Here is an 18,827-nt window from a genome sequence, read left to right as displayed (position 1 = left end):
AGAGCCTGATAATGTATCACTTAGAACTATTGTTCCAGAATTTTATCTAATATTTAACCATGGATTATTGCTAAAATGTTTGTCATGCTAACATGTGCATTTCACAACAATGAATCCTACAGGAATGTTTGAATCCCACTGTACAAATTGCACTAAGAACTACAGTTGTTGGGGTAGTGGGGGTTCTTAGATACAGGGTCTGACTTATCAACAGAGGACAAATTGAAACTTGTCTATTTGAGTAAAGTTAATGGTCTGTGAGCCAAATTTATGAAAGTGGCACTCAGCATGTTATGAAGTTAGCACAGACAATCATATTTATGCTTAGGCCTCATTCACACGTCAGTGTTTTGGTTGGTGATTTCCATGAGCAATTGTGAGCCAAAACCAAAAGCGGAGCCTCCACAGAGATCAGGTATAAGGGAAAGATCTGCTCCTGCTCTGTGTTTAGAGTCACACCTGGTTTGGCTTACAATTCACTGTGTGAATAAGGCATTATTTTCCCCTGTCACAGCTAGGGCAGGTCAGGAGAGAGAGAGCAGTTGAGACATTTATTTGAGACACTCTCTATAATAAATAAGGCCATAACCAATGTGCACAGCAGGAATGCCCACAAAACAGATGGATTTCTGAAGTTGACTTAGCAGGAGCAAAAAATTACTGTGGCCTGTTGTAGATGCGTCCTAGAAGTAAAACGATAGAAAAGTCGCAATTTACTTTTATTTAAGAGAAACGTGTGTTTTAAAAATACACATTCATTTTTTTTTGATGTGGCAGCAGATTTTAAAAAACAAACAAAAAAAACACATTGCTACTGCAGCAGGACAAGGATTTATCAAAACTGGTGTAAAGGAAAACTGGCTTAGTTACAATAGGCTAATAATAACAACTGCCCTTTAAGTGATTTGAAGAACATTATTTCACGCACCAAACACTACAATATCAATGTTGGGCATAAATGTTATAATTTTACCCTGATATAGGTGTCAGAAGAATTCTTGAAGTATAATGTATAATATAGTATAACGCCATTTGGTTTAACAGGTGGATTCCAGAAAATCTTTACAGATGTAGAGGTGAGGTTCCTGTATGACACGTTCTTTGGTGGGTCACTCGGAACTGCAAAATGGGATAAGTAACTGCAATTTACCAAACAGATATGAAATCATCACACAAAAATACTAGAAATGTATTACCTAATGCTCATAAAATAAATACAGATACATTCATTCCCCCAACCTATAACATGCTCCATAGATTCTAAGAGAAAAGATATTAAGAGAAAAGTTTCTTTTGTATGACATTTATAGCATTTTTATGGCTTATAGACCAGAATAATGCCTTGGAAATAAAAGCAGATCAACAGGAGCTAGGCAGCAGAAAGCAAATGTACAAGCATTTCTTGGAAGTTATCATGATGGCTCATTGCTTAGGAAATTGACTATGAATGCTTTTCCATTGACCGAGCTGTATATGGTGCTGGCATTACCAAATAATACATATACTGTAATATAGTGTTTAGTGAGAGAGATATTATTAAGCCAATTTCATCATTGCTTTTCTCTGAAATTTTAGGCTATTATCTTAAAATGTATTAACTAAATTGTGTATATTGTATTTTTGTCCCACAATGGGGCTTTACTAAGGCCTTTATTACACTCAGTGTTGTTAATTTAAACTGTAAGACCCAGAGATAAGTTCCGGTTCAGAAGAGACCCTGCCCCCCTTACTCCTGATATTGATTGCAACGTTACAAGGATTAAAAATCCAGGATCTGAGCTTTCTCCAAATTCACTCAGGATTAACTTACATAACCAACACCCCCCCCCCTCCACCACCACCCATAGGTGATTGTGCATGTTCAACCTCTGTGCCCCCACATTCACAGCATGTAAATTTACTTCAGTGAGTGCTAGTTGCTTGTTTTCATCATGGTACATTTAGGGTGGGCATATCTCTAAAGGGTTAAACATATATGTACATATATGTACTGACATATTTCTATATGCCTCTACATTATGCATGTCTTCATTAATATACTCAGGAACATGTTAGGGCATTTGTATAGTATAACCTAGTATAACCTTGTTATACTACACTGCCTGTCCAAAAAAAAAAGTTGCCACCTGGATTTAACTAAGCAAATAGCTATGAGCCTCTTATTGGATAATTACTGCATGGGCGATTATCTTTCAGCTGGCAACAAGTTATTTAACCCCAACTGGTGCAATGAGTTGCTTCTCATTTCTTAAACAACCATGTTGAAAGACACATCTCGTGGTCGTGGAAAAGATGCTAGTCTGTTTGAGAAGGGTCAAATCATTGGCATGCATCAAGAGAAAACATCTAAGGAGATTGCAGAAACTACTAAAATTGGGTTAAGAACTGTCCAACGCATTATTATAAACTGGAAGGATTTGCTAGGGAACATAAAGATTGGACTCTGGAGCAATGGAAGAAGGCCATGTGGTCTGATGAGTCCAGATTTACCCTGTTCCAGAGTGATGGATGCATCAGGGTAAGAAGAGAGGCAGATGAAGTGATGCACCCATCATGCCTAGTGCCTACTGTACAAGCCTGTGGGGGCAGTGCTATGATCTGGGGTTGCTGCAGTTGGTCAGGTCTAGGTTCAGAAACAGTATGCGCTCCGAGAATGAGGTCAGCCGACTACCTGAACATACGGAATGACCAGGTTATTCCATCAATGGATTTGTTCTTCCCTGATGGCACGGGCATATTCCAAGATGACAATGCCAGGATTAATCGGGCTCAAATTGTGAAAGAGTGGTTCAGGGAGCATGAGACATCATTTTCACACATGGATTGGCCACCACAAAGTCCAGACCTTAACCCCATTGAGAATCTTTGGGATGTGCTGGAGAAGGCTTTGTGCAGCAGTCAGACTCTACCATCATCAATGCAAGATCTTGGTGATAAATGAATGCATCACTGGATGGAAATAAATCTTGTGACATTGCAGAAGCTTATCGAAACAATGCCACAGCGAATGCGTGCAGTAAAGGCAGTCCAACGAAATATTATCGTGTGTGCGCTTTTTGGGTGGCGACTTTTTTTTTTGGACAGGCAGTGTATAAAAAGAATTAGGGCATCAAGCATAAAAGATTAAACATAGGGGGTCATTTATTACACTAAAATACGTCTATTTTAGGCGTATTTCAGGCGCAGATTGCAGCTCAACAGCTAGTCGCCCCGTAATCTGCGACTTCTTTTCGCTCTCGCCAAGTCTAAAAAAGTGGGCGTGGCATGCCTGCTTAGGAGTTTATTAAGACCGGCATCTAAAATGCAATAACAATATTAATAAATGTGCCCCATAGTTTATAGTAACTTTCTAGGGCAGTAAACAGCAAAGCTCAGAAGTTTATAGTTTTCTATTATTGTACTAGTCACCTCTTCTGCAGGGGATCCCATAGGCATATTTGCTGTGCCCATGTGAGCACTAGAATATATAATATACAATATATACAATATATACAATATATAGAATAAATAAGCTAATAATAAAGGGCAGTTTCCCTTTAAGCTTGTTTCCATAATATGACCAGCCAATAATCTAGATTTATAAGTCCCAATATTCATACAAATGGTGCCCAAATGGTTTACAATGGCCATCTCATAATCCTATCTAAGTAGCACCTAAATCAAATTAACACGTTGCCTAGCAACTGAAGGAACAGGAAGCAGGTGACAATTCTGGAGTGTCTTACACTTTCATTTATGGGCTACTATATTAGGACTCATGCCGTAGTTTTGTTCTGCATCCGATCTGTGTTTTTTGCAGATCGGATGCGGACTCATTCATCTGAATGGGGCCGGAAAAAGACATGGCAGCACACTCATGTGATGTCTGCATCCGTAAAAAAAATACTTGTCCTATCCTTGTCCGTTTTGTGGACAAGGATAGGACATTTATGCAGGAGTAAAAATAAAAATAGTGGCATGCACTCGGCCGGTTTCCATGTTTTGCGGATCCGCGATTTGCAGACCACAAAACACTGATGGTCGTGTGCATGAGCCCTTATTCTGTAGAAGTGATGTTTGTACATATTGAAAATACATCATTAACACTTGAACGCACATAATTTCTGCATAGAAGTTGATTGTTACTTCTAACCGTAAAACATCAGCAGTTTAGTTTGCAGTATAGAAAGACAAGCTTTACGTGCTGTTACATGATGTACTATGTACCTCCTTCTAGAGTCTTAAATCTTAAAGTGTCACTTCTGACATTGCCATCCCCAAATCTAGTACTGGATGTCACGTATGCACTGTATTCATGATTGCTTTCAAAATCAATAAAGTCCACTGAAGTATCCTCAATATATATAGTTTTGTTTGATGTCTCATCCCTAGAATGTAAAACAGGAAAGGGTAAGTGCAATTTCAGATGGAAATAAAAACTGTGGGGGAGATCAGGCACAATATGCAGAATTTGGGCACAAATTGCAGCCCAAAAAAAAATAAAAAATTGGAGGACATGACAAAGGCAAAATATATTGTTTTAGAGTCTTGATCTGCATCTAAATCTTCATTTAGACACTGTATTGTAATCAATAACAAGGACCATGATCAAGAGTCCTAAAATATACTACATTTATTAATGAATTACAGCATTTTTAGCACAAAATATTGGTGTACAACATGACAGGATGCGGCTTAAAGGGGTTTTGTGATTGATTCAAAAAGCTCAATAAAATAATGCATACTCATCCTCTCATCCTCCTCTACTTTCAGTGTTGCCGCTTTGGTACTCCACGGCAGGCTTTGTTTATTTAATTGCAGAGCTGAATTGCCTGTACACTCCATGTGACTGCTGCAGCCAGCCACTGGTCTCAGCAGCCTCTTAGCATATGCCATTGAGGTCAGTGATTGTTTTCAGTGATTACATAGGATATATGGGCACATAAAAATTAAAGTAAAGGGGGATGAAATGGGTGAGTATATGTTATTAGCTTATCACAATCCATGGATTTTGGTGTTCTTTGAAAGAACCTCTTTAAAGGCATTGTACGGTTTTCTGATATTGATGACCTATTCTCAGAGTAGGTCATCAATATCACATTGTTGGGGGTCTGACTCACTGTACCCCTCCTGAACAGCTATATGAAGGGGTCACAGCACTCATACCCCATCACCTTCAATGTTTACCAGCACACTGTCAACATTGCATTGGCGGTGCAGTGCAATTACAGCTTTCATTCTCATGAGAGGAAGGTATAATTACAGTACATTGCACTTCTGCTACAATGTTGACTGTGTGCAAGTAAACATTGAAGAGGACACAGCGCTTTCATGAGCACTGAGGCTCCTTGAAACAGCTGTTCAGCGAGGGTGCCAGGAGTTGGACCTCCAAGGATCTGATATTGATAACCTTTCCTGGTGATAGGTCAGCATTTTCATTCTGAATGAGTCATTTTGATAAATTTAGGGCTGCCTCAATAACAATAGTGATCCATTTTCTTCAGTAGGTGTATATTGTTACCAACAGTTAAGAGGATGAAATCATACCAAATTACTTCTTGGTCCTGTACCTTGGTAATTTACAAAAGTTGGTTTATAAGTTCTAGTTTAGGCAAAAATGTACAGGTAAGTGTAAACCGTGCATTTACTGTTGAGAGCAGGTAGTGGTTGTGTATGGGTTTTGTACAATAAAGCTACAAAGAATGTTTTTTCATAAATATACTGTATATCAGTGTTCCTCAACTCAGTCCTCGGAGCCCACCTCTCGGTCATGATTTGAGAATATCCCACAGAATGAATACCTGTTGTAAATCCTGATGCACTGACACCAATTATATAACCTGCTCAATACTAAGGAAACCTGAAAACATGATTGGTAGGTGGGCCCTGAGGACTGGAGTTGAGGAACAGGGCTATATATGGATGCATGATAGTGTATAACTTGAAGTTTCTGGGCCTCAATGTAAATGCAGAGCCTCCTAACTATTCTGTGTAATCTATAATACTGGTGTCTATATATTGGGTGGGTGACCTTTAAGGCCCCTCTTAGGTTCCACTGGTTGGGTGTGTCCACAACCTCTAAACCCCTCTAGTAATAACCCTGGTGCTTCAAAGTCATACACCTGAATCAGACATTAAATAGGTGGATAAATTTATATAGCCAGTATAACAGGACATATGTTTAATTCATTGCACTTCATTATTCTTTCTACAAATAAACATGTTGGAAACATGTTAAAGATTTGGAGACTTTTAGAAGTGAAAATATGCTAAATAAAATTATGATGCCTGGGGAGGGTAATGATTATACACTCTAAACTTAAAGGCTATGTATACCTTTGCATTGAAAATAAAAATTGGATATTTGATTCATAAATACATAATAGCTTTCTGAAAAGTCATTGTTAAAAAATTCTTAATAATTTGCTTCTGCACAATGTGTAGGTCCTTCACCTAGTGGCTGGTGCTATGGAATCTGACATATATCTGTTACAGAGCTGACCTGATTACTCTCTGCTTTTCCCCTCCTTGGTGTAAGAGGTAGCAGCAGGAAGGGGAAGAGGTTGTACACAGAAGATGTGTGGAGAGAGAGGAAATATCCCAAAGAGGGCAGCTCACACATGCTGTAGATAGGAAGGACAGCACATGCAAGGCAGTTTCCCAGAGGGAAGACATCAGCATCCTGGACACACAGATCCAGTATGTATTACTAGAGAGGATATGTTCACATGAGAAATATCTGAAACTAGGAGCAGGTTGAAAATCAGGGGTCTGAAAATGAAGGAGAGAATAAAGACTGCAGACTGAAACTTTGTGGAACTTTTTTTTTTTTAACTCAAGCTAGCCATTAAAATACTGTATGTAAAAATTATGTTTTCCATGTCAAAGGTGTCCATGCCCTTTCAACTGTTTATTGACACTGTACAATAGGCTGCACATAGATATACAGGTGAAACGCAAAAAAATTTAATATTGTGCAAAACTTCATTTATTTCAGTAATGCAACTTAAAAGGTGCAACTAATATATGAGATAGACTCATTACATGCAAAGCGAGATATTTCAAGCCTTTATTTGTTATAATTTGGATGATTATGGTTTACAGCTTATGAAAACCCCAAATTCACAATCTCTAGTCAGTTAATTAATCCATAATAACTGCAAATTGCCTCTCAGTCTGGTTCAGTAGTGTTGGGGACTTTCACAAGGAGTGGACTGAGGCTGGAGTTAGTGCATCAAGAGCCACCACACTCAGACAGATCCTGGACATGGGCTTCAAATGTCGTATTCCTCTTGTCAAGCCTCTCCTGAACAACAAACAACATCAGAAGAGTCTTACCTGGGCTAAAGAAAAAAAGAACTGGTCTGTTGCTCAGTAGAGATGTCGCGAACATAAAATTTTCCGTTCGCGAACGGCGAACGTGAATTTCCGCAAATGTTCGCAAACAGGCGAACCGCCATAGACTTCAATAGACAGGCGAATTTTAAAACCCACAGGGACTCTTTCTGGCCACAATAGTGATGGAAAAGTTGTTTCAAGGAGACTAACACCTGGACTGTGGCATGCCGGAGGGGGATCCATGGCAAAACTCCCATGGAAAATTACATAGTTGACGCAGAGTGTGGTAAGTTAAATTCGCAATGCGATTAATATAACCTGTATTAATCGCATTGCGATTACAACTTAGATCTGAGTTCCTAATGGTTGTATTGCTAGAATATAACGAAGATTGAGAATATAGTGCTATATTCGTCAATTCTAGCAATACAACCATTAGGAACTCAGATCTAAGTTGTAATCGCAATGCGATTAATACAGGTTATATTAATCGCATTGCGAATTCAACTTAGAGCTGGGTTCCTAATGGTTGTATTGCTAGAATTGATGAATATAACGAATATAGCACTATATTCTCAATCTTCGTTATATTCTAGCAATACAACCATTGGGAACTCAGATCTAAGTTGTAATCGCAATGCGATTAATATAATTGCATTGCGATTACAACTTAGTCAAATTTGTGACACTGCAGCTTCCGAATGAATCTAAAATGGATGCTGTCCAGGAGGTGGGAGGGTCTGGGAGGGAGGGTATGATGCTGATTGGCTGGAATGTGTCTGCTGACTGTGAGGTACAGGGTCAAAGTTTACACAATGATGACAAATAGGGGGCGGATCGAACATTGCATATGTTCGCCCACGGCGGCGAACGCGAACAAGCGATGTTCGTCGAGAACTATTCGCCGGCGGATTACTGTGCTTGATTGGCCAGCAAACTTGCCTGACCTGAACCCCATAGAGAACCTATGGGGCATTGCCAAGAGAAAGATGATAGACATGAGATCAAACAATGCAGAAGAGCTGAAGGCTCCTATTGAAGTATCCTGGTCTTCCATAACACCTCAGCAGTGCCATAGGCTGATAGCATCCATGCCACACCGCATTGATGCAGTAATTGATGCAAAAGGGCCTAAACCAAGTACTGAGTACATATGCATGATTAGACTTTTCAGAGGTCCTACATTTTTCTATTTAAAATCCTGTTTTTTGTTGATTTCATGTAATATTCTAATTTTCTAAGATTGTGAATTTGGGTTTTTCATAAACTGTAAGCCATAATCATCCAAATTGTAACAAATAAAGGCTTGAAATATCTCGCTTTGCATGTAATGAGTCTATCTCATATATTAGTTTCACCTTTTAAGTTGCATTACTGAAATAAATTAAGTTTTGCACGATGTTCTAATTTTTCGAGTTTTACCTGTATAGCACACGGTAATACAACGCAAAATATTATAGCATATGTTTTGTCTTACCAGATATAAAGTGTGTAGAAAAGTATAATTCCATTTGGCTCCAGAGGTGGTAGCCATGATAGCTTCACAAGTGTACTGGATAATTGACTTACAGCAAGTAAACGAGGAGGGGTTGATGGTGCTGCAATTACAAAATAAATGGGCAGATACATGAATGAAAACTGACACACTTGGCTCAAACCATCCAATGAAAGGAAATAAAAAAAATCCATGAACAGGTATTTGAACTCTATTAGCTCCAATAAGACTGTATTACTTTCTTGGCTACAAAAACGAAGGACAATTTTTCATGGTAGTATTAACACATCTGTTTCTGTGATTCAATGGAAAGTACGATTTCATGAGAACACACATCAGTAGGCATACCACAGCCCTTTGCTTAATATATTCTACAAATTCTGCACTGTTATATTTTTTGTTCCAATAAAGGAAAAATCGGTTTTATAGGTGTGAATGCATGTAAAAATAAAGTATTATGCAGCACAACTCCACTGGGGAAAGAAAGCTGGAAATAATTATTTCAAGCTTCAAGAAGTGGGAAAATTCCTGCTGGGCATAAAACTGAGAGATCATAAAAATATGGGACTGCATGGAGGGATTAAACCATTCCACGCTACCCAACATATAACACACTCTGACGCCACATTATTAAAACAGAAAATAATACATATGTCAACTTTATCTCCTCCATCCGGTAGTCTCTGAGCCATTAATAACTTGTATAACACAGGAGGACATGTAGCTTGGAAATTAAGATGAAAAGCCAACCCAATGTTGAACTTCTCTGGACTACTCCTTCTGAAATTCAGGGCATTATTTTTGAGATACAGTACTAGTCAAAAGTTTGGTCACACCTTTCCATTCCATGATTTTTCTTATTTTTTTTTCTACAATTTGTAGATTCATATTTAAGACATGAAAGAACGATAAAGGAACATATAAGGAATCAAATAGTAAACAAAAAATTGTTAAACAAACAAGAATATGTTTTATATTTTAGATTCTTCAAAGTACATCCCCCTTTTTTTTTTTGCTTTGATCACAGCTTTGCACACTCTTGGCATTCTAAACTTAATAAATTAGTAACCAAAAATGGTGTTTAATTAACAGGCATGCCTTGTCAAGAGTTAATTTGTGGAAGTTCTATACAGAGTTTAGCCTTGTTCTATTACTGTTCTAATTCACATTATGGCAAGAACCATTTAAAAAGTAAAGGGAACTGGCAGTCCATCATTACTTAAAGGTGAGTTAATCTAGAAAATTTGCGCAGTCATGGATTGGAAACCATCAAACGCTATGATGAAACTGGCTGTCATGAGTAGGGTTGAGTGAATCAGGTTCACTTCGTTAAGAATATCGGCTCCATCCTACTGTAAAATGTATTGCCTCTGAGGAGGTCTTTCTGAAGTTTCAGCAATAGTGTTGGTCGAGCACCACTCGGGTGCTCGAGTAGAACACCTCAGAATGCACGGGGGCTCTACCGAGCACAATGGAAGTCAATGGGAGAACCCAAGCATTAAACCAGGCACCCCCGACTCTAAAGAGGGGAGGGTGTGTGGTTCATAGGAAAAGGTCAGAAATTAATGGAAACACCACTGAAATGGTTTGGGAACAGCATGGGGAGGATGTCTGGATGCATCTTGGACTTCCAGGTCGCTGCTGGGAATGATGTTGTCCGAGTAGTACGCCACTTTTACAGACTGACAATAATATGCACCAAACCGAAGATAAAATCGATTTTAGAGGAAAAATTGTTAGGAAACATTCTTTCCTGTATATTTACTTGTTTATAAAGTGCAAGTGCTGCCAAAAATTACAAGAAAGAGGCACTCCGATACAACCTGTATATCACATAAAGGAGGGCCTCATTCACATTGTGGTACAATTGTTCATGTAGTGGGACTCCTACACTCATAAATCCTATGCACTAAGGGAAAGGGCTGCCAAAAATTACAAGGAACTGGTACTCCAATACACCCTTTATTACACATAAAGGAGGGCATCATACACACCCTTGAAAAATTATGATTGATGGCCTGCTGGTGACCCTCTAAAACATTAGGGGTGAGGGCCTGCTGTTGATCTGACCATCTAAAACATTAGGGATAAGGGCCTGCTGCCAAGCTGACCATCTAAAAAAAATTGTGGGAAAGGGCCTGCTGCCAAGCTGACCATCTAGAAAACGTTGTGGGTGAGGGCCTGACGCCGAGCTGACCATCTAGAAAATTTTGTTGGCAAGGGCCTGCTGCCGAGCTGACCATCTTAAAAAATTTGTAGGCGAGGGCCTGCTGCCGAGCTGACCATCTAAACAATTTTGTGGATGAGGGCCTGCTGCCGAGTTGACCATCTAAAACATTTTGTGGGTGAGGGCCTGCTGCCGAGCTGGCCCTCTAAAACATTATGGTTGAGGGTCTGCTGGCGACCCTCAAAAAAATTATGGTTGAGGAGCTGCTGGTGACCCTCAAAAATATTATGGGTGAGGGCCTGCTGGTGACCCTCTAAAACATTATGGGTGAGGGTCCGCTGCTGAGCTGACCCTCTGAAACATTAGTAGTGAGGGCAGCCTAATAAGCATGTTGATATGATGGAGGAGGAGGAGGACGAGAAAAGGGAGATTAAACCATATACCCTTTTTATTGGTGGAAGGGGTGCATGGAAATACAGTGTATTCAATACACCATAAAAGTCACATTTAGAGTGCCTTTATGTTCAGCCGATTTCCTCTGGTGGAGTAGAGAAGTCAGAGGCAATCCAGGTTCATATTTATAAGAGTCAACCGGTCAGCATTTTCAGTTGACAGGCAGATGCGCTTATCAGTTATTATGCCCCCACAGCACTAAATACACGCTCTGACAAAACGCTGGTGGCAGGACAGGCCAGCACCTCCAAGGCGTAGCGCGCCAGTTTGTGCCATGTGTCCAGCTTGGACACCCAGTAGTTGTAAGGACGCTGACACTGTTTGCTACGTACTCCACCATTTTCCAAAATGTTTCCCTCCTTGTGACACTAGGCTGCGCATCAGGTTGAGGGTGCTGGTGGGGTGTCATAAAACTGTCCCAGGCCTTGAAGAGTGTTGCCCTGCCTCTGTTGGATCTGCTGTGTGTTGCCCTCGTCTCCCCTCCTTGGTTGGCCAAGGAACTACGTACTCTGCAGCCAGCATTGTCAGCTGGAAATTTTTGGAGCAATTTTTCCACAGGACCTTCTGGTATTGTACTGTTTTGCTCATCCTCTCCACCCCAGGAATAAGAGATGAGAAGTTCTCTTTGTAGCGGGGGTCGAGAAGGTTGAACAACCAGTAATCGGTGTTGGCTAAAAATGCATACAACGTGAGGGTCACGGGAAAGGCAGCCTAACATAAAGTCAGCAATTTGTGACAGAGTCCAAAAAGACAAGACTTCGCTGTCCTCATCAGGAGGATGACTCTCAATCTCCTCATCTTCTTCCTCCTCTTCTACCCCTCCATGCTGAACAGGAATAAAACTTCCATGGGTACCACTCTCTGTAGCGGAGGAAACCATTTCCTGATCCTCCTCCTGATCATCCAATTCGCGCTGAGAAGATGAACTTAGGGTGGTCTGGCTATCACCCTGTGTACTTTCTTCCCCCATTTCCACATGCAAAACGTCTGCCTTAATTGTGAGCAGCGAGAGCTTGAGTAGACACAGAAGTGGGATGGTGATGCTGATAATAGCGTTATTCACCTCTCACCATCTGCGTTGATTCCTCAAAGTTGTATAAAACCTCACAGAGGTCAGACATTAATGCCCACTCATCGCTTGCAAAGAGCGGAAGCTGACTGGAAAGGCGACAACCATGTTGCAGCTGGTATTCCACTACTGCCCTCTGCTGCTCACAAAGCCTGGCCAACATGTGGAACGTTGAGTTCCAGCGCGTACTCACATCGCACAACAGTCTGTGAGCTGGAAATTGCAAGCTCAGCTACAGTCTTGCCAGAACAACGGAAGCTGTCAATGACTTGCGTAAATGGGCACACACGCGTCCCACCTTCACCAGTAGCTCAGGCAAATTGAGGTAGGTTTTGAGAAACCGTTGAAGCACTAGGTTGAACACGTGGGCTAGGCATGGTATGTGTGTGAGCTTGCCGAGCTCCAAAGCCGCCACCAAGTTACGGCCACTATCAGACACAACCATGCCTGGTTCTAGGTTGAGTGGCGAGAGCAACAGCTCAGTCTGGTCCCTTAGCCCCTGCCACAGCTCTGTGGCGGTGTGCTGTTTGTCACCTAAGCAGATCAGTTTAAGCACGGCCTGTTGCCGCTTCCCCACTGCAGTGCTACACTGCTTCCAGCTACTGACGGATGGCTGACTGGTGCTGCAAGATGATAATTCAGAGGCGGAAGTGGAGGAGGAGGCGGAGGAGGAGAAGGTCTTAGTGCATGGTGGGAGGCACCCGGGCCTGCGTCTTGGACAGGGGATAGGCCAGCAAGTAACACAGGGGAAGAGGAGGCAGTGGTGTGACTCGCAGACACCACTGGTTGTGGACCCAGGCGTTCGGCCCACCTATTATGGTGTTTTGATGCCATGTGGCAGATCATGCTGGTGGTGGTGAGGTTGCTAGTGTCCACGCCCCTGCTCATTTTGGTACAACACAGGTTGCAAATGACAATTCTTTTATCGTCCGCACTTTCCTCAAAAAAGCGCCAGACTGCTGAACACCTACCCCTTGGCAAGGGAAATTGCCACAAGGGGGTTCTCCAAGGAACTGTTGTGGGCCTGTTTGGTGTGGCCCGCCTTCTCCCTTTTGCCACCCACTGCCTCTTCCAGCCTGTTGCGGTGCTGCGGATCCCTCCCCCTCTGTACTGCTGTCCTTGCTCGGCTTGCCACCTTCCCAGGTTGGGTCAGTGATTTCATCGTCCACCACCTCCTCTTCAACTTCCTCACCCTCGTCATCGTCCTGACTTGTTGACCTAACAACAACCTCAGTTATTAACAACTGTGTCTCATCCTCATCATGAACCTCTTGAGACACTAATTACGGTTGACTTATTGGCAACTGTGTCTCATCATCATCATCCACCTCGTAAAACACAAATTGCCATTCCCCACCGTCATCTTCTTCTGACTGTGGATGCTCCAGAGTTTGGGAATATAGGGCACAATATCTCCTCATGTCCCTCTTGAAGCGGGCTTGGCAAAAGGACTAAAATAAGGAATGGCGATGAAAACAGCTCCTCGGAATATCCGAGTGTGGGATCACTTGTTTGCCAAGACTCTACATGGTGAGTGGAAGGAGTATCTCGGGTGAGGATTCTGTTGACCAGACTCTTGGCTACTGAGACTTGACTTTGTGGAAGACAGGGTGGTGCTTAACCGACTGGAAGCATTATCTGCTGCAATCCAACTGACCACCTGGTCGCACTGGTTTGACTTCGAGAGTGGTGTCCTGCGCCGCCCTGCAAACTGGGACATGAAGCTAGGTATCGTGGATGAGTGTGTTTCTTGTGCTCTGGCAGCAGGCACAGTTTCACCACGCCGAGAACCAATGCCTCTGCGTGCACCATCAGCAGCACTGCCATTTCCCCGTCCCTTACTGCTCGCCTTGCGCATATTAAAAGGTATATATGCTTGCAAGTATATCACACGTACAGTAGCGCAAGTTTTGTAAGTGTATGCGCAAATAAAGTACACAGAATGTCACAGATATTTTTAGGATGCGCACACGTTAAACATTAGGTATAGCGCAAGTAATGTCGCTGTCACCACCACCTTATAAAAAATTACACTGAATTAATACCACTGATATTTAGGATTGGCACACACTAAACAGGAGGTATAGCACAAGTAATGTCGCTGTCACCACTGCCTAATAAAAAAATTACACTGAATGAATGTCACTGCTATTTAGGATGCTCACATGTTAAACAGGAGGTATAGCGCAAGTAATGGCGCTGTCACCACCGCCTAATAAAAAATTACACTGAATGAATGTCACTGATATTTAGGATCTAGATATAAACAATAGCACTCCGAATGCATGCAGAATACAATCTTTATTTGTAAGGCAACTTCACAATAAAGTGACGTTACGGTCAACTCTGACCTTTTTCAAACACAAGTTGCTAGAGAAGTGAAGTTGTAAGAGGAAGGAATTTCTTATAGAAAAATCGAGCTCAGGAGTGATGTATGCACATCTATGTGTAAAGATTGTATTCTGCATACATTCGGAGTGCTATTGTTTATATCCACTACTTGTATCAGGCTGGGAAGACAGAACAGACCAGAGTGCCGCGCCACTACTATACAATTGATATTTAGGATGCACACACGTTAAACAGGAGGTATAGTGCAAGTAATGTCGCTGTCACCACCGCCTAATAAAAAATTACACTGAATGAATGTCACTGATATTTAGGATGCGCACACGTTAAACAGGAGGTATAGTGCAAGTAATGTCGCTGTCACCACCGCCTAATAAAAAATTACACTGAATGAATGTCACTGATATTTAGGATGCGCACACGTTAAACAGGAGGTATAGTGCAAGTAATGTCGCTGTCACCACCGCCTAATAAAAAATTACACTGAATGAATGTCACTGATATTTAGGATGCGCACACGTTAAACAGGAGGTATAGTGCAAGTAATGTCGCTGTCACCACCGCCTAATAAAAAATTACACTGAATGAATATCACTGTTATTTAGGATTAGTGATGAGCGGGAGGTGCCATATTCGATTTCACGATATTTAGCGAATATTCAATTGAATATTCGTCTTATATTCGTCTAAATCGAATATGCGATTTAATTATTCGTGTATCTTTTTTTTTTTTTTTTAACTGTATAAGGCAACTTTTTTATTGGTTGGCTATGGCTATAGGCTAATATGTGTATTTTACAAATATTCGCTATATTGCTATATATTCTTGTATTCTATGACGAATATTTAAAAAAAAATAAGTTATAGCAATATAGCGAATATTCGTAAAATACACATATAGACTGCAATTTAGCTAATATAGTGCTATAATAATTTTTTTTATAGTCAATTTTTTTTGTCTCTTCTGGACTAATTTTATAATAAAAAAAAAAGAAGAAAAAACACACATATTAGATATTGACGCTTCTGTAACGGCCGGCTCTATAAATATATCACATGATCTATCCAATCCGATATACAACATAATATTTTTTTTATAGAAACTGTGTAAAAAAAGCCATTTTTGTCACCTTACATCAGTAAAAGTGCAACACTAAGTGATCAAAAAGGCGTATGCCCCCCAAAATAGTACCAATCTAACCATCACCTCATACCGCAGCTTGCGGACAAGAATAGGCATTTCTATAGGGGTGCTAAAGCAGCGCCGCGGCATTCTCACTGTTTACCGCCGGCCCACTGACGTCACGACTAGTATCAACTAGCGTGGGCGGAGCTTAGCTCTGTTCACTTGAACAGAGCTTAGCCCCGCCCACGCTAGTTGATACTAGTCGTGACGTCAGTGTGCCGGTGGTAAAGAGTGAGAAGGCCGCGGCGCTGCTTGAGCGCCGCTGCCGTCTCGAACAGCTGATCGGCGGGGGTCCCGGGTGTCGGACCCCCGCCGATCAGAAGCTAATGATCTATCCAGAGGATAGATCATCCGTTAAATGAAAGTGCAGAACCCCTTTAAAGCCTACATAAATGCATAATAGGCCTTTATGGTCAAATTGCTGCAAAGAAGCTACTACTGAGGAACAACAACAGAAGAGAATAGCTTGGGCCAAAGAATTTTAAATAAAGGAATGGACATTAAACTAGTGGAAATCTATATTTTAGGCTGAATGTAAATTTGAGATCTTTGATTCTAACTGCACATCTTTGTGAGATGCAGAAAAGGTGAGTTTATGGTTTCTACTTGTGTGGTTCCCACCGTGAAACATGAAGAAGGAAGTATGACGGTGTGGGAGTGCTTTCCATGTAACACTGTTGGTGACTTATTCAAAATTCAAGGCATATTTAACCAACATGAGTACAAGCATTCTTCAGCAACATTTCTTCTCATCCCGTTTGCACCCAGTGGGACTATTGTGTATTTTCTTAACAGGTCAATGACCTCAAGGGCTTTTTGACCAAGAAGTAGAATGATATAGCCTCCACTAGAACTCAAACTTAAAGGGGTATTCCAATTGTTAGAAGTTCTCCCCTATACACAGTATAGGAGATAACTATTAGATTGTTAGGGGTCCTACCACTGGGACCCCCACCAATCATGAGAACAGTGGCCCCATACTTTCTGTTGCACCCATGGAGATGAATAGAGTGGCCGCATGACTGACTGGCCTCTCCATTTATTTCAGGGGGGTTGCAGGGGGTATGGGGCCTCCATTCTCATGATCAGTGGGGGCCCCAGCGTTAGGACCCCCACCGATTGGATAGTATTAGTCAACATTGCCCCTATGTACAACTATCAGTGACTGACAGCAATCTATACATACATACTTACACAGAGAATCCTATAAATCACTGATAGCACCTCCCCTGTTACAATTATCAGTGTATGACTGCTATCTCTGTATACACACTTACACAGGGAATGCTTTCAATCACTGATAACACCTTCCCTGTGTACAACTATCAGTGACTGATAGCTATCTCTGTATACACACTTACAGAGTGAATGCTAACAATCACTGAAAACACCTTCCCTGTGTGCAATTTCAACAAGAGCTCTTGTAGCTGTGCTCAGGAGACGTCACCCTGCACCATACCGGAGCACGAGCATCAAACAGGAAGCGTGCTGCTGACCGGGGCATGCTTCCATCTGAAAAAAATAAATACATTTCTTATAAAAGAACTCCAGGATTGAGTCAAATCATTGGATCTTTTACCACAGTTAGACTATCAAAGGAACAGACCCCGGGAAAAATGAATATCGGAGTAATCTATATCATGAACCAACTGCACTATTCGAATAGGGGAATATTGGATGTGGTGGACTCTCAGCAGGAGCCAATTTATATTTCATAGTTTGCGCAGAAACAATACTGTTTTTTACCCTGTGTACAATTATCAATTACTAACAGGTATCTCTATAAACACACTTACACAGAGAATGCTATCAATCACTGATAACAGCTCCCATGTACAACCATAATTGACTAACAGCTATCTATGTACAAACCGGATTCCAAAAAAGTTGGGACACTATACAAATCGTGACTAAAAACTGAATGCAATGATGTGGAGGTGCCAACTTCTAATATTTTATTCAGAATAGAACATAAATCACGGAACAAAAGTTTAAACTGAGAAAATGTACCATTTTAAGGGAAAAATATGTTGAATCAGAATTTCATGGTGTCAACAAATCCCCAAAAAGTTGGGACAAGGCCAGTGGCGCACCTACAGGGGGGGTCCAGCGGGTCTGGACCCCCCCTAGAACAACCAACCGAATTATTTTTTTTTTAATCCTTCAGGGCCACACCGCCGATCACCACAGGCGGCGTGGCCCTGGATGTAATTGCGGCTGCGGCGGTGGTGGGGGGGGGCAGTGGGAGTACTAGGAGATGAGCGCTTCCATTGTGGAAGCGCTCATCTCCATATCTAATCCATCTGTATCGCCGTCCTTAGGACAGCGATACAGATGCCTGTGCTGTGCTGCGGCAGGGGAGGGAGAGGTGTGTCCCTCCCCTGTTCTTCTGATAGGCCGCAGGCACTAATGCCTGCAGCCTATCAGAGGCCGGCTCAGGCGAGATGACGTCATCATCACGCGCCTGAGCCGGGCAGCACACAGCAGGGACACAGGCCGGAAAAGCCTGCATCGCATCGCTGCTGATGGAGGTAAGTATCAGTGTATTTTTTATTTTATTTTTGTTGTTTTGTTTTTTTTGGAGGGGGGGAGCTGGCACTATGGGGGCAATAAAGGGGAGAACGGCACTATGGGGCATCTGGTGGTACTCTTTTTTTTTTTTAAGTGGCACTTCTTACTGGCACATTATGGGGGGTGGGGGTGACCATGGGGGAGAGGAGCACTATGGGGGCTCTAAAGGGGCTTTTTTTTTACACATTATGGGGAGAACGGCACAAGGGGGCATCTGGTG

At 41.7% G+C, this 18,827-nt stretch overlaps 1 protein-coding gene across 3 annotated transcripts in view; it reads right to left on the bottom strand.

Annotated features, from left to right (window-relative positions):
• The window catches only part of PTPRQ (protein tyrosine phosphatase receptor type Q), a 538,157-nt gene that overhangs the window by 199,942 nt on the left and 319,388 nt on the right, over positions 1 to 18,827 (bottom strand). For all 3 annotated transcript variants that reach the window (XM_040408443.1, XM_040408453.1, XM_040408462.1), the window contains exons 37-39: positions 8,795 to 8,915; positions 4,207 to 4,367; positions 974 to 1,119 (exon numbers count right to left, since the gene is read on the bottom strand). In XM_040408443.1, coding sequence (XP_040264377.1) covers positions 974 to 1,119; positions 4,207 to 4,367; positions 8,795 to 8,915 — 428 coding nt within the window. The remainder of the gene's footprint in view (positions 1 to 973; positions 1,120 to 4,206; positions 4,368 to 8,794; positions 8,916 to 18,827) is intronic.

Source organism: Bufo bufo, chromosome 1, assembly GCF_905171765.1.
Source record: "Bufo bufo chromosome 1, aBufBuf1.1, whole genome shotgun sequence".
Taxonomy (NCBI): domain Eukaryota; kingdom Metazoa; phylum Chordata; class Amphibia; order Anura; family Bufonidae; genus Bufo; species Bufo bufo.
Note: the sequence above shows the minus strand (reverse complement) of the source record. Positions and strands in the feature narration are given on the sequence as shown.